General features: G+C 54.9%; 2 protein-coding genes and 1 long non-coding RNA gene across 4 annotated transcripts; 1 reads left to right on the forward strand and 2 right to left on the reverse strand.

The window, feature by feature from the left end:
• Positions 1-457: 457 nt before the first annotated feature.
• Positions 458-1,940, reverse strand: FTL (ferritin light chain). The gene is made up of 4 exons (XM_045440612.1): positions 1,611-1,940; positions 1,294-1,440; positions 896-1,021; positions 458-779 (listed from the first exon to the last, which is right to left on the reverse strand). Exons 1-4 carry the CDS (start codon positions 1,710-1,712, stop codon positions 627-629), a joined length of 528 nt encoding a protein of 175 aa, XP_045296568.1. The 5' UTR covers positions 1,713-1,940; the 3' UTR covers positions 458-626.
• Positions 1,440-11,683, forward strand: LOC123578072. The gene is made up of 2 exons (XR_006702222.1): positions 1,440-1,561; positions 10,408-11,683. It is a non-coding gene; the product is annotated as an uncharacterized LOC123578072 (long non-coding RNA).
• Positions 4,554-8,379, reverse strand: BAX (BCL2 associated X, apoptosis regulator). Of its 2 annotated transcripts, XM_045440610.1 has the most exons (6): positions 8,256-8,379; positions 7,627-7,678; positions 7,390-7,536; positions 6,854-6,989; positions 5,275-5,379; positions 4,638-4,827 (listed from the first exon to the last, which is right to left on the reverse strand). In XM_045440610.1, exons 1-6 carry the CDS (start codon positions 8,287-8,289, stop codon positions 4,723-4,725), a joined length of 579 nt encoding a protein of 192 aa, XP_045296566.1. In that variant the 5' UTR covers positions 8,290-8,379; the 3' UTR covers positions 4,638-4,722. The 2 variants fall into 2 exon arrangements, with proteins under 2 accessions (XP_045296567.1, XP_045296566.1); XM_045440611.1 differs by lacking the exon at positions 7,627-7,678 and having other exon boundaries at positions 4,554-4,827; positions 8,256-8,357.
• Positions 11,684-12,007: the final 324 nt, after the last annotated feature.

Here is a 12,007-nt window from a genome sequence, read left to right on the forward strand (position 1 = left end):
GTCATAGTTTTGTAGCTTGGACCCAGTAGCTGCCTGCTAATCCTCCTCAAGCTTCTCCAGTCCCCGTTTGGAGAATTTAGCCCTAAGTTTCACATCCCATTTCTGTGCTGAGCCCCACACCCCAGCTCAGCCCCTCTTGCACTTTCTGTGCTCCCGCTGCTGGACACTAGTCATCAGAGCCCGTTTCTGGTTACTGTTTATCGTCTCTAAATGCCTCCTTCCAACTACCAACAGTAGGTCTTGCTAGACTCCTTGGGAGTCTGGGCTCTCCCCTGTAGGAGGGGCAGTTGACAGCCCAGCAAAGCAGAGAACCCGCTACCCCACCCCACCCCCTGGGGAAGATCTGGTGAAGAACAGCAAAGATGTGGGGCCAACAGCACTCCCTGCGGGGGCGGAACAGCTAGAAGCCTTGCGAAAATCGGTTCCACCTCATATCACACACACCCAAAACCACCAGTTGCTGCAAAAAAGCTTTATTGTTTTCATTTGGTCCACGGCTTGGGAGAGGGCTCCAGGTTGGTTAAAAAGCTGCCTAGTGGCTGCAAGGAGAGACTCAGGCACAAGCCCTGACATCTGGGGGGAATGCCAGAGGGACCCTCTCGAAGGCTGCTGGGCTCCAGAGACTTCTAGTCGTGCTTGAGGGTGAGTCTTTCGAAGAGATACTCGCCCAGCTCGGCCTGGGGGCCGGACAGCCTGCGGAGATTAGTCAGATGGTCGCCCATCTTCTTAATGAGTTTCACCTCCTCATCTAGAAAGTGATTCTCCAGGAAGTCACAGAGCTGAGGGACAGGACAGGAGAAAATATGGTCAGTTACACATTAACGGTGCGACGGAGGGGGAAACGAGGCTCAAAAGGAAATTTGCCCAATTACATGTGGATCAAGGGGGTACTCACATGGGGGTCTGCGCGGGCAGAACCCAGGGCATGCAGATCCAAAAGGCCCTGGTTCAAGTTCTTCTCCAGAAGCAGGGCGGCTTCCATGGCGTCCAGGGTTTTACCCCACTCATCTTGGGACGGCTTCTGTACAGATGACAGAGGGCTCAGGACTCGCTACATACGTGGCAAAGCCGTCTAAGATCTCGCATCTTATCACCCCCAGTCTCCTACAACCACCCATGCGACGACACCACGTTGCAGCGTGGACAGCTACGGCTTTGGGAACCCGGGGGCGCCTCCATTTTGAGCAGCACAAAAGCGGAACACAATCGCCCAGAAGCCCACGCGGTGCCTAAACCGCTACGCGCGCGCGCGGGCTGCTGGGATATGTAGTCCGCCGCCCGCGCACTATTTACCTGCACGTCCAGGAAGAGGGCGCGGCCGCCGCGCTGGTTTTGCATCTTCAAGAGGCGCTCGGCGCCCTCCCGCTTCTCCTCAGCCAACTCGCGGAAGAAGTGGCCCACGCCCTCCAGAGCCACATCGTCACGGTCGAAATAGAAGCCCTGCGGGAAGAGATGGCGCGAACACGGGTTACAGGGCAGAAAGGCCGGCCAGGCGCCCCGACTCCGCCCCCCGACTACCCAACGGGACAAAGAAAGCCAGCGCGTGCGCAGAGGGCCAGAGGTGCGCACTTGGGGGAAACTTGGGCTGGGGGCGTCCTGGGGACCCTCACCAGAGAGAGGTAGGTGTAGGAGGCCCGCAGATGCATGTTGACCAGGCGGTTGACGGCGGCCTCCACCTCGGTGGAATAATTCTGACGAATCTGGGAGCTCATGGTTGGTTGGTAACGAGAAGCTAAGTTCAAAATCGGGTGTTGGCTGGTCCCGGAGGCAGAGGATGGGCAAGAAGATGGCTCCGAAGGTGGCGACTGGAAAAAAGGTTGGAGGGTGGTCGGAGGCAGGTAGAAGGGGCGTCCCTGGGTCTGTTCCGTCCAAACACTGTTGAAGCAAGAGACAGATCCGCAGGACCGCCGTGCGCACTGCAAAAGGCCGTGGCCAGGGCGGCTTCTTTTATAGCGCGCGGGGCCGCGGAGGTGGGGCGCTCAGGGACAGCGGTCGGCCAATCTGCGGTGTCGGGAGGCGGGGCTTGGAGCCCGCGCTTGACCAATCCGAGTTGATAGGAGTCCCAGACCCCCGCCCAGAGGTGGGGAAGTCACGCGCCCGTGCGCGAGGCTGTTGTGAAACGGGGAAGTGGGGCTGGGGAGGTTACGGGGTGCAAGGGTCCTAGGGCTGGTTCTGGACAGTCAGGGGATTGTGTGTGTGGGGGGGGGGGGGGGGGGTCTCTCTGGTGGGTGGAAGATTAATGGGGACACTGGGAGCGCTGGAAAATTATGATTCTGGGGTCTTGGGAGTGTCTCAGGAAAGTCAATTGGATTCTGGGGTTGTCTTAGAGCATGGATCTTTCTGGCGCCCTGGAGGTTCCTCAGAGGTGTGGATACCTCCAGATGACTGGGGGTTGCTCTGGAAGATAAGGGGTCTCTGGATCATTACAAAGTTTGGAAGTCGGTGCGGTGAGATACTTCTGGAATCTTGGGGTATCTCTCTGATAGATGGGTTGAGAGAGGGACCTGGAGCCTTGGAGTTCACTAAAAGATTGGGAATTTCTGTAGCCCTAGAGCTGACAATGGAAGTTCATATTTTCTGGAATCTCCCCCTAAGAGGGTTGGGGGTCTTTAGGCTCATGAAGTGATCTTCAAGATTAAAAGGACAGTTGTTCTTGGGATCCTCCCCGTTTAATCCCCCCCTGTAACAGGGGAGAGGGATATTTCTGGAAGCCTGGTAGGGGCTTTTCTAAGAGGTAGGAGGACTTGGAGAGCCCTTTGGAGCCTTTGAAAGATTGGGCCACTTGGAATATCTTGGGGAAATGACACTCAAACTTTGGGTCTCTCTGAGGCTGCATTTCCTGGAGACTATTCTGAGGGCAGCCAGACTTGAAATTCCCTTTGGCTCTGAAGCAGTCTCTCTTGTCCCGGTCTTGCCTCACACGCGCTTCTCCAAAGTCACAAAGAGAAGCCCTGCATCCTAGGGACCCAAGGAGGGTCTGGGGACCTGTGGATGGGATGTGTCTTTGACCAATGGACATTTTTTTTTTATGTGTGTCAGTTCCAGGCTGGTGTCTGGAAGCAGATTGGCTCAACCAGGACCTGCCCTCAAGGAGCTCCCCATCCTAGTTGATGGGGGGGGGGGGGGGGGAGGAGACAAAGACAGGAACTTGAACCTTATTGCAGTGCCCTAATGGAGGTAGCAGGCAGGCTGAGCAGGGGAGCTAAAGCTACTGAGGCCTGCTTTGCAGAGGGGGCCCGCTCCAAGCAGCCCAGGCAAGGTGTCCTCTGACCAAGGGGACGCTGGACCGGGCTGGTATCTGGGGTCCTCAAGGGGCCCCTGGGCCAGCGGCCAGGAGAGCAGCGGTGCTGAGTCATGCTGAACTCAGCGGTAAGGGTCTCAGGCAGAGAGGCGGGGTGGGGCCACTGACTGACCTCACGTCCTGCCAGACTGCTGACTGGCGGGACCCCGGGAAATAGGCCTGGCGGGGATCCAAGTCTGGCCCCCTCCCCCCCAGGGTGCCACCTCGAGTGTGCTTGGTCTCTGCATCTTACAGTCTTTTCGAGTTCCTCCGACCTGTGGCCATATTGTCTCCTCTCTGGGCGGTGACTCAGTCTCCCTTCACTATCTTGTCTGACAGCTCGCCCCTGCCTTGGTGTCTCTGGGGAGAGTCTATGGGGGAGGGGCAGGTGCTCCAGGCACCCAGTCACAATGGGGCCTGAGTTACTCATTCACCAAATTTCAAACCTCAGCCTAAAGACCTTTAGCCTCCACCAGGCCCCACCTGCAGAGAGGGGTGACTTTGGAAATGCTCACAGGTAGAGGGAGAGGAAGGGGGGAGGCAAAGATGATCTGAAGAAGGACCCAGATCTTGGGGGTGAGGGGTAGACAGGGGATGGGGGAAGAGGCCCAGAGACAAGACGACAGAAAGACCCAGAGAGAAGGGACAACAGACGCTGTGACTAAGTGATTTCAATCTCTGATTTCCTCTTCTGTGTCCAATCTACTAGGCCATTTTGCGGTATCTGCACCCGGGCCTGTTCTCTGGGAGGGCCCCCCCCTCCCCCCAGCCCATCCAGCCTTGTCCCCTCCTCTCCGGCCACTCAGCACAAGCTCAGGCCTTGACCTCTCCCTTGGATCTTCTGGGCCCAGCCTTCTGACCTCGGGTAGCTTCCCCACAGGGCTCTAGAGCCCTCTCCTGGTCCACTGAGTCCTGCCACCTCCCCCCACCCCGCCCCGCCCCGTTCTCCACCTAAGTGTGCGACTTCCTCTGGTCCCATATGGTGGAAGCTTCCGAGGCCTAGTTCCCCAGGGCCTGCTGCCCTGTCCTACAGCCTGGACTCCACTGCCTGTCTGAGGTCTTGCCCACTGCTGCCTGGAACACAGCACCACCATAGACCTCAACGCAAGTGATCTTCGGTCCCCTCCCAATTGTGGGCTTTTGGAGGGCAGAGCGGGGACCTAATCCCTCACTAACCCAGAGGGCACTGGGCTCCCTCAAAAGATTTGCCGGCACATGAAGTCTGGTCTCCTGTGACAGCCAGGGAGAGGGCTCAGTGACTCAGACTCCGAAGTGTGGCCTGAAAGAGGTTTATTGCCCCCCACCAGACCTCTCCTCCCCCACATCCCCCCCCCCAATAATTACAAAAGTAAGAAAAATGCCCATGGCCCCCAATTCCCACCCCTCCCGGAAAAATGCCATAATTTATGCAGAAAAGACACAGTCCAAGGCAGCTGGTGGCCTCAGCCCATCTTTTTCCAGATGGTAAGTGACGCAGTCAGCACTCCGGCCACAAAGATGGTCACTGTCTGCCACGTGGGTGTCCCAAAGTAGGAGAGGAGGCCGTCCTGCAGACAGGTACATGAGTCACTTCAGCAGCTGGGCCAAGGGGGAGCCCCTGAGCCAGCATGTGAGGAATCAGGGAGGGAGAGGGGCCTGGGAGAGGTCAAAGGGCACGAGTGGGGGTAAAAGCCTAAGATTAATGGATACTAAAGAGTTGGGGTCGTAGCGTTATCAAAAAACTTGACGGATTCCAGGGGAAGTGGAGGCACCAGGGAGAAGAGGAGATACTGGTTAGGTCAGGGGTCACTGAGAGGTCAGGGGTCACCGAGAGGTCATGGGGTCACCGAGAGGTCAGGGGCGACCAGACGAGTCAGGAATTGATCAGACGTGTGAGGAAATGCATTATAGACCCCATCTGATGATCCAGAGTCAGGGAGGACAACACTGTGTTGGGCTCAGGAGGACTCAGGGGTCTCAGAGTAGTAGGGGTGGGGGGAGGTTAGGGGCCTCACCCAACCACCCTGGTCCTGGATCCAGCCCAGCAGCCGCTCTCGAAGGAAGTCCAGTGTCCAGCCCATGATGGTCCGGATCAGCTCGGGCACCTTGGTACACAGGGCCTGCAGGGAGTGGAATAGGCCTTAGGGATTGAGCCTTGTCCTCACTGTCGGGACAGTGGCCCGACGCCTTTCTCAACTCTGCCTCCCCTCCTGCCCCACTGCAGTCTCTTTTCCACTCATAATCAGAACAAGCTTCGTAAATTGTTAACTGGATCTTTTTACTGTCAACTGCCCTGCTCACATACCTTCCATGGCTCCCCAGGTGGTAAAGACCAAAAGGCATAGCTCAGCCCACAAGGCCCTGTATGAAGGCTCTGACTTGATCGCATTCCATTTTTCCACTTCTTTTCTGTGTCTCATTTACCTTCTTCCACATCTTCATTCCCACCAACTCTTCCCTGCCTCAGGACCTTTGCACATGCTGATTCTTCTACCTAAACAGGCTTTAACCAAGCAAATTTTTACTCCTCCCTCAAAGCTCTAATGTCAGGTCTGATGTCATTCTCCAGAGAGGGGTTTTCTGACCTTCACACTAGGTAGGACTAGCCATCCCCCCCTGCCCATGACTCTCCAACAACCTGAACTTCCCTTTCCCACCCTCTATCTGGCTGTCTCTTCCCTGTTGTCCACCTCGTATCCAACATTCAAGCCCCATCATTAATCTGGCAAACACATTAAGAAATCTGCTCCCCCCCCCCCCCACACCTCCACTGCGACCACCACAGTCCAGGTTAGTCATCATTCAGCAGGACTATTATAGGTGCCCCTTCCCACATTTCCCAGGTTTTGCCCCATAATCTTTCTTTTCTACCCACAATGGCCAGAAAAAAATTGTTGGGCTTCTGCTTCCCCCATATTTTATCGTGACAAACTTCTGATAGAAAACTTAAAAGAATTTTACAGCGCATAGCCACATACCTGGAGCCTAGATTGTACAATTAACATCTTGCTTGCTAGAACAGTCCTTTAGATTTAGAAGTCAGGTCACCCCACTCTCCTGTTTCTAACCACCTAGTCACTCGCATCTCACTCAGAGCAAAGCTAACATCCTTGCAGTGGCCCAGCGGACCCCTCACAATCTGCCCTCATTTCCCACCCATTCCCCCTCCTCCCTGCCCTCAATGCATCAGCCTTGGTCCTGCCTCAAGGCCTTTGCACTTGCCGGGGCCGCTACCAGATGCCTTTTCCCCAATCTTCACAGATCGCTGCAACTTTGGCTTTGAGGTCATCCCCTCTCAGAAGTCCTTCCCGACCACTTTGCACAATTACATCACCAAACTCATAAGACATTGTGGGCTCCACGAGAGCAGGGACCTAGCCTGCTTTGTTGGGTGCCGCTTCTTGGGTCGGGCACATAGTAGGCCCAATAAGTGTCTGCTGCACGAGTAACTGAAGGAGCCAACGAACCAGCCCGTAGCCCTCTCCATTCCCTTTGAGCTTAGTGGGCTGCCACAGGGGTTGACCTCACGACTCCCAGGTCCTCCTAGGTCTGAGCGGAGCATCCCTGGGGGCTCACTGCCCGGCAGCCGCCCACCTTGAGCACCAGTTTGCTGGCAAAGTAGAAGAGGGCAACGACCCGGCCCCAGTTGAAGTTGCCATCGGAAAACATCTCCGCTGCCACCCGGAAAAAGACCTCGCGGGGGGAGTCTGTGTCCACAGCTGCGATCATCCTGCAGGAAAGAGGAAAGCCAGTGCTGCCGAGGGAAGACCAGGCAGGGCGTGGGGGAGACTCTGGGATTCACCTCACACCAAAGACGAGGATGCCGAGGCCCAATTTAGGCTGTCATGAAAAAGAACGGGCCAACATGGGGGAAAGGGACGAGATGGACATTCAGGAAAGTGGGGAAAATGACTCCCTGAGGGAGGGTTTCAGTATCCTAGAGGAAGGGCGGGCTTCTCAGCCAGGGAGCTGGGTAGAGTGGTGGGGCCCTGGACGCCTGGGTCTGAGGGAGTAGCCGACTGTGGATCTGAACTCCAGGCCCAGGGGAAGAGGGGCCTGAGAGCCGGGGCTCTGGGGATGTGAGGGAGAAGGGGACCAGTGGCTGGATTCCTGGGGCCCAGGGGCCACACCTCTGCAATTCCATGTTACTGTCCAGTTCATCTCCGATGCGCTTGAGACACTCGCTCAGCTTCTTGGTGGACGCATCCTGGGGCACCTGCTCCAGGGCCAGCTCGGGTGTCTCTCCCCCCATTCGCCCTGCTCGATCTTGGATGAAACTAGAGTGGGAATGGAGTGTGGAGGGTGCAGAATCAGAATGGGGCATCACTCCTCCAATCCGCTCGGCAATAATCACACCTCAGACTCACCCCTGAAGCAAAAGGGCCCCTGTCTTCATGATCTGCTCAGAGCTGGTGGGCCCTAGAGGAGAAAGGAGGGAAGACGTGCCTGGACTCTTGGGTCCTAGGGGATTCAGGGAACTAGGGTGGCTCATGATCTCTGAGGGAAGACAACACTAGGGGGTCCTGCATTTCTGGGTCCCTGGTAGATACAGTGCCTAGGGGCCCGGGCAGCTGAGTCCCTGGTGGAGAAAAAGGCAGGGAGCCTCGGCCAGTATCCTGCGTTCTTCCGGCGGAGGAGGCTGAGGGAACACTTCATGCATCCAGACCCCTGGCCTGAGGGGGCAGAGGAGAGACCCGCCCCTCCCACCAGGAAGTGGTGCCGGCGACAAGCCCGGGCCTGCCCCGGGGCTTGGGATTCTGGGGTCTCCAGCTTCTCGGGGGTCCGAGAGCGCCAGGCAGAAAGGCATCGGGACGCGGAGGCCAGAGAGCCGGGAACCCCCGGGGAGGGAGGGGGCTGGAAGCTGGCAGCGCCCGATCCGGGAGTTTCTGCCCCGGAGTGCTTGGAGATCGCACGGCCCCAAGACCGGCAGGAGGGATCGTGGGGCCGGCCGGCGAGGGGGCTCGCCCTCCTCCCGCCCGTCTGCCTCCCGCCTCACCCCCGCCTCTGGGCTGCTCCCCGGACCCGTCCATCACCGCCGCTCCCGCCGCCGCCTCTCGCCGGGTCCGCCCGGGCGGCCGCAGCACGCCCCTGGTCACGTGAGCGCCCCGCTGAACGTGCGTGCTCTCACGTGACCGCCCCGCAAAATGGCGGCCCGGAGGCTGTCGCCCCGCAGGGCTGTTGGGTCACGTGACAGCACCTGCCTCACCTGCTTGGGGAGGCCGGGCCGCTATCACGTGACTATCTAATCTGCACCGACAGGTAAGAACCCGTCGTGACGCCCTTCCACCCGCCACTCATTCAATGGCAGCTATAACTTTCATTCATTCACGCAGTATTTTTGGAAGTTTCAGGTGACTTTAAGACCTTCCCAGGGCAGAAGCAACATCGGAGGCCAAAAATCTCACTCATTGAGGCAGGACGTTTTAGACGATTAGAGTCTGTGAGCTGTTTTTGTGACAAGGAATATGAAGTTCAAAATATGGCAAAACTAACCTGTGGTAGCAGACTGGCAGGGTATGAGCAGGGAGGGGCCCCAAGACAGGCACCCGGGGTGCCTGGAAGATGCTGTATCTTGATCGAGACGATGATTGCTCGGGGATACACGTGTTGAAAAACTCATGGAACTGTGCGTACGTAATGTGCACTTTACTGCGTAGAAATGATATTTCCTCTTAAAAGAAGAGGACAAGAGAATTCGGATTAGAAAATAGGTCGGGGTCAGATAATGAAGTGGGGGAAGCATACAAGAGAAGGGATCTCTGTCCCAAGGGTGGCTGGGAGCCATAGCCATAGAAGAATATAGGAGCCCTAGTACATCAGCCCAACACCACCAGGAACATAGTGTGACAAAGTCAAGTTTATTGACCCATTGCGATGATGGAGACCACACAAGAGAGAAACCATGGAGCATTTTGAGGAAGGAAAAGGTAGAATTCTCACAGGATCTGCAGGAAGGGCAGGGAAACACCAAGTGCAGACTGTGAAGAAGAACCGGGGGCTCGTGTCCTTGGAAACTACGAGGTGAGTCTAGATATGGAGTGGTCCCTAAACCCGGTATGTGAGGCTCTGCACCAGGATTGGAAATTGAGGCTGCTACTCTGTTTCAAATGCCTACAGGCAAGAGTGGGATGTTTCATTTTTCCTGAGGGAAAGGATTCTAGGGAACAAAGTTTCTCCGTAAGAAAGCATGTCCTTGGGGGAAAGTGTTTCCTGTTAACTCTGAAGCTAGCTTTATCTTTGCCTGTTATTTCCGCCCAATGAATGAGCCCTCCCTTTGCCTTAATTACAGAGAAAAGAAGAAAGGGCTTTTTGATGCCCACCTCTCAACAGTGCAGCCTTTGAGCAGGAGGGAGAAAACTTTTTATTTTATTTTTTTGAGAAGGTGAGAGCACGAGTGGGGGAGGGGCAGAGGGAGAGGGAGAGAATCTCAAGCAGGCTCCATGAAGGGCTTGATCCCACAACTTGGCAATCCTGACCGGAGCCAAAATCAAGAGTTGGGATGCTTAACTAACTGAGCCACCCAGGGGCCCGGAAAACTTTTTAGCTAGTTCTGAAGTCAAAACTGTTTATAATAACAAGGATGCTACTTTGGAACTGTGAAACCCACTTCCAAGATGGTCCCCAATGACTTTAGTCCCCAGGTATATTCATGCCCCTGTGTAGGGCCCTGCCACACTGAATAGGGCTAACCAGTGTGGCCAGTAGGGTATTGTGGAAATGACAGTGTGATTTCCAAAGTTAACTCATGAGTCACTGCAGCTTCAGGGTGCCTGGGTTAAGCGTCCGACTTCATTTCAGGTCATGATCTCGTGGTTCATGAGTTCGAGCCCCGTGTCGGGCTCTGTGCTGACAGCTCAGAGCCTGGAGCCTGCTTCGGATTCTGTGTCTCCCTCTCTGTCTGCCCCTCCCCCACCTCTGTCTTTCTCTCTCAAAAATAAGTAAGCATTAAAAAAAAAAAAAAACTTTTTTAAAAGTGTTTCTGTGAACAAGGAAGAAATTGCACTGCGTTTCCCACCAGCCTCGCAAGTCATGGAGCATCCGTGTGGCAAGGGTTACGAGTGAGTCATGAGAACTCTCCATTTTCAGGGAAGAGGAACTAGACTCCAACTCTCTCTCTCTCTCTTTTTTTTTTTTTTTTTTTTAAGTAGACTCCACGCCCAGCGCGGAGCCCAATGCGGGGCTTGACCCTGAGATCGAGACCTAAGCTGAGATCTAGCAGACTCCAACTCTTAACGGGGGAAGTAAGCAGGGACAGGACATATCTTTTGAAACTGGGAAGTGGCACACCAATTCAGCTGCTCTAGCAATGGCTTAAATAACAGTGAAGTTGATTGACCTCTTGTGTAACAGTCCGAGAGAGTATGCAATCCCCGGTGACATTAACAGGGAGTGAATTTCCAGTGTCAGGGACTGCCTGCTTAATTTTCTCTGTCAACTTGACTGGGCCACAGGGCACCCAGATATCTGGTCGAACATTCTCCGGGTGTTTCGGGTGCGATTAACATTTAAATTGGTGACTTAGTAAAGCAGACTAGGCTCCCTGCTGTGGGCGAGCCCATCCGATGACATGAAAGGCCTATCCTCCTCAGAGGGAGAAAGAATTCTTTCTGCCTGATTGCCTTTGACCTGGGACATGGGCTTTTTTTCCTGCATCCAGACTCCCACTGAGACATCAGCCCTTCCTGCATTTCCAGCTGCCTGCCTTCTGATGAGACCTACACCATCAGCTGTCCTGGTACTCAGGCCTTTGGACTCGGACTGGAACTAAACATCGGCCTTCCTGGGTCTCCAGTTCACCAACTTGCCCTGCGGATCTCAAGGCTTGCCTACCTCCATAATTGTGTTTTTTTTCTAGCCTTCTTCTAGCTTGTGGGTCCACCATCTGCAACACATGGTTTCCATCTCGTGGGGGAAGAGGACACGCCAATGCCCGACACAGCTCTACTCCAGTCCCAAGAAGGGAGAGGCTGAAAGGGAGGCCATCCTCTTTGCCTAAAAAAGGCCATAACTCAGATGCTGCCCACATCCCATTGGCCAGAACCCATTCACGTGGTAAGACCTAGTTGCAGGGGAGCCTGGGAAATGTAGTCTTTAGCTGGGCAGCCATACGTCCAGTGAAAACTTTCCTATCGTACATGATTGAAGGGACATCTAGCAGTGTTTGCCACACAAAAGATTGAAACCAAGCAAACAGAGGGCTGAAGCCAATGTAGTGATACCTGAATGATGTGTAAAGAGACTTGGAATAGAAAACGCATTTGATTGACATCTAGTCCCTCTCGTTTGCCCACAGTGAGAATTATTCATGCAAACCCAACGTGTCCATCTCAATCTTCTAGAACCTGGCAGAATTGAACTTCCTGGACTCTCTGTGACTCACCAAGGTCACGTGACTAGTTGTTGTCAGTGAATTTCACGAGGTTATGTATGTTGTTTATGTGTCAGGGTGCGTTTTTTTTTTTTTTTAACGTTTATTCATTATTGAGAGAGAGAGAGGGACAAAGCATGAGCGGGGGAGGGGCAGAGAAAGAGGGAGACACAGAATCCGAAACAGGCTCCAGGCTCTGAGCTGTCAGCACAGGGCCCAAGGTGGGGCTCGAACCCACCAGCTGTGAGATCATGACCTGAGCCGAAGTCAAGACGCTCAACTGCTTGAGCCACTCAGGCGCCCCCATCAGTTAACATTTTTTGAGAACCTGCTGAATGCTGGAGGCTGTTCATATACTATCGCATTTATTCCTCCCCAGA

This window comes from Leopardus geoffroyi, chromosome E2 (genome assembly GCF_018350155.1).
Source record: "Leopardus geoffroyi isolate Oge1 chromosome E2, O.geoffroyi_Oge1_pat1.0, whole genome shotgun sequence".
In the NCBI taxonomy this organism is placed as follows: Eukaryota; Metazoa; Chordata; class Mammalia; order Carnivora; family Felidae; genus Leopardus; species Leopardus geoffroyi.

Coding starts and splice junctions, on each gene's coding strand:
- BAX (XM_045440610.1), bottom strand. CDS start 8,289: ATGGACGGGTCCGGGGAGCAGCCCAGAGGCGGGG. Junction 7,679..8,255: donor GGAGCAGCCCAGAGGCGGGG/GTGAGGCGGGAG, acceptor TTTCTCCTCTAG/GGCCCACCAGCTCTGAGCAG. Junction 4,828..5,274: donor TCCAGGACCAGGGTGGTTGG/GTGAGGCCCCTA, acceptor ACCTGTCTGCAG/GACGGCCTCCTCTCCTACTT.
- FTL (XM_045440612.1), bottom strand. CDS start 1,712: ATGAGCTCCCAGATTCGTCAGAATTATTCCACCGAGGTGGAGGCCGCC. Junction 1,441..1,610: donor CCTACACCTACCTCTCTCTG/GTGAGGGTCCCC, acceptor CTCTTCCCGCAG/GGCTTCTATTTCGACCGTGA. Junction 780..895: donor CTGCCCGCGCAGACCCCCAT/GTGAGTACCCCC, acceptor CCTGTCCCTCAG/CTCTGTGACTTCCTGGAGAA.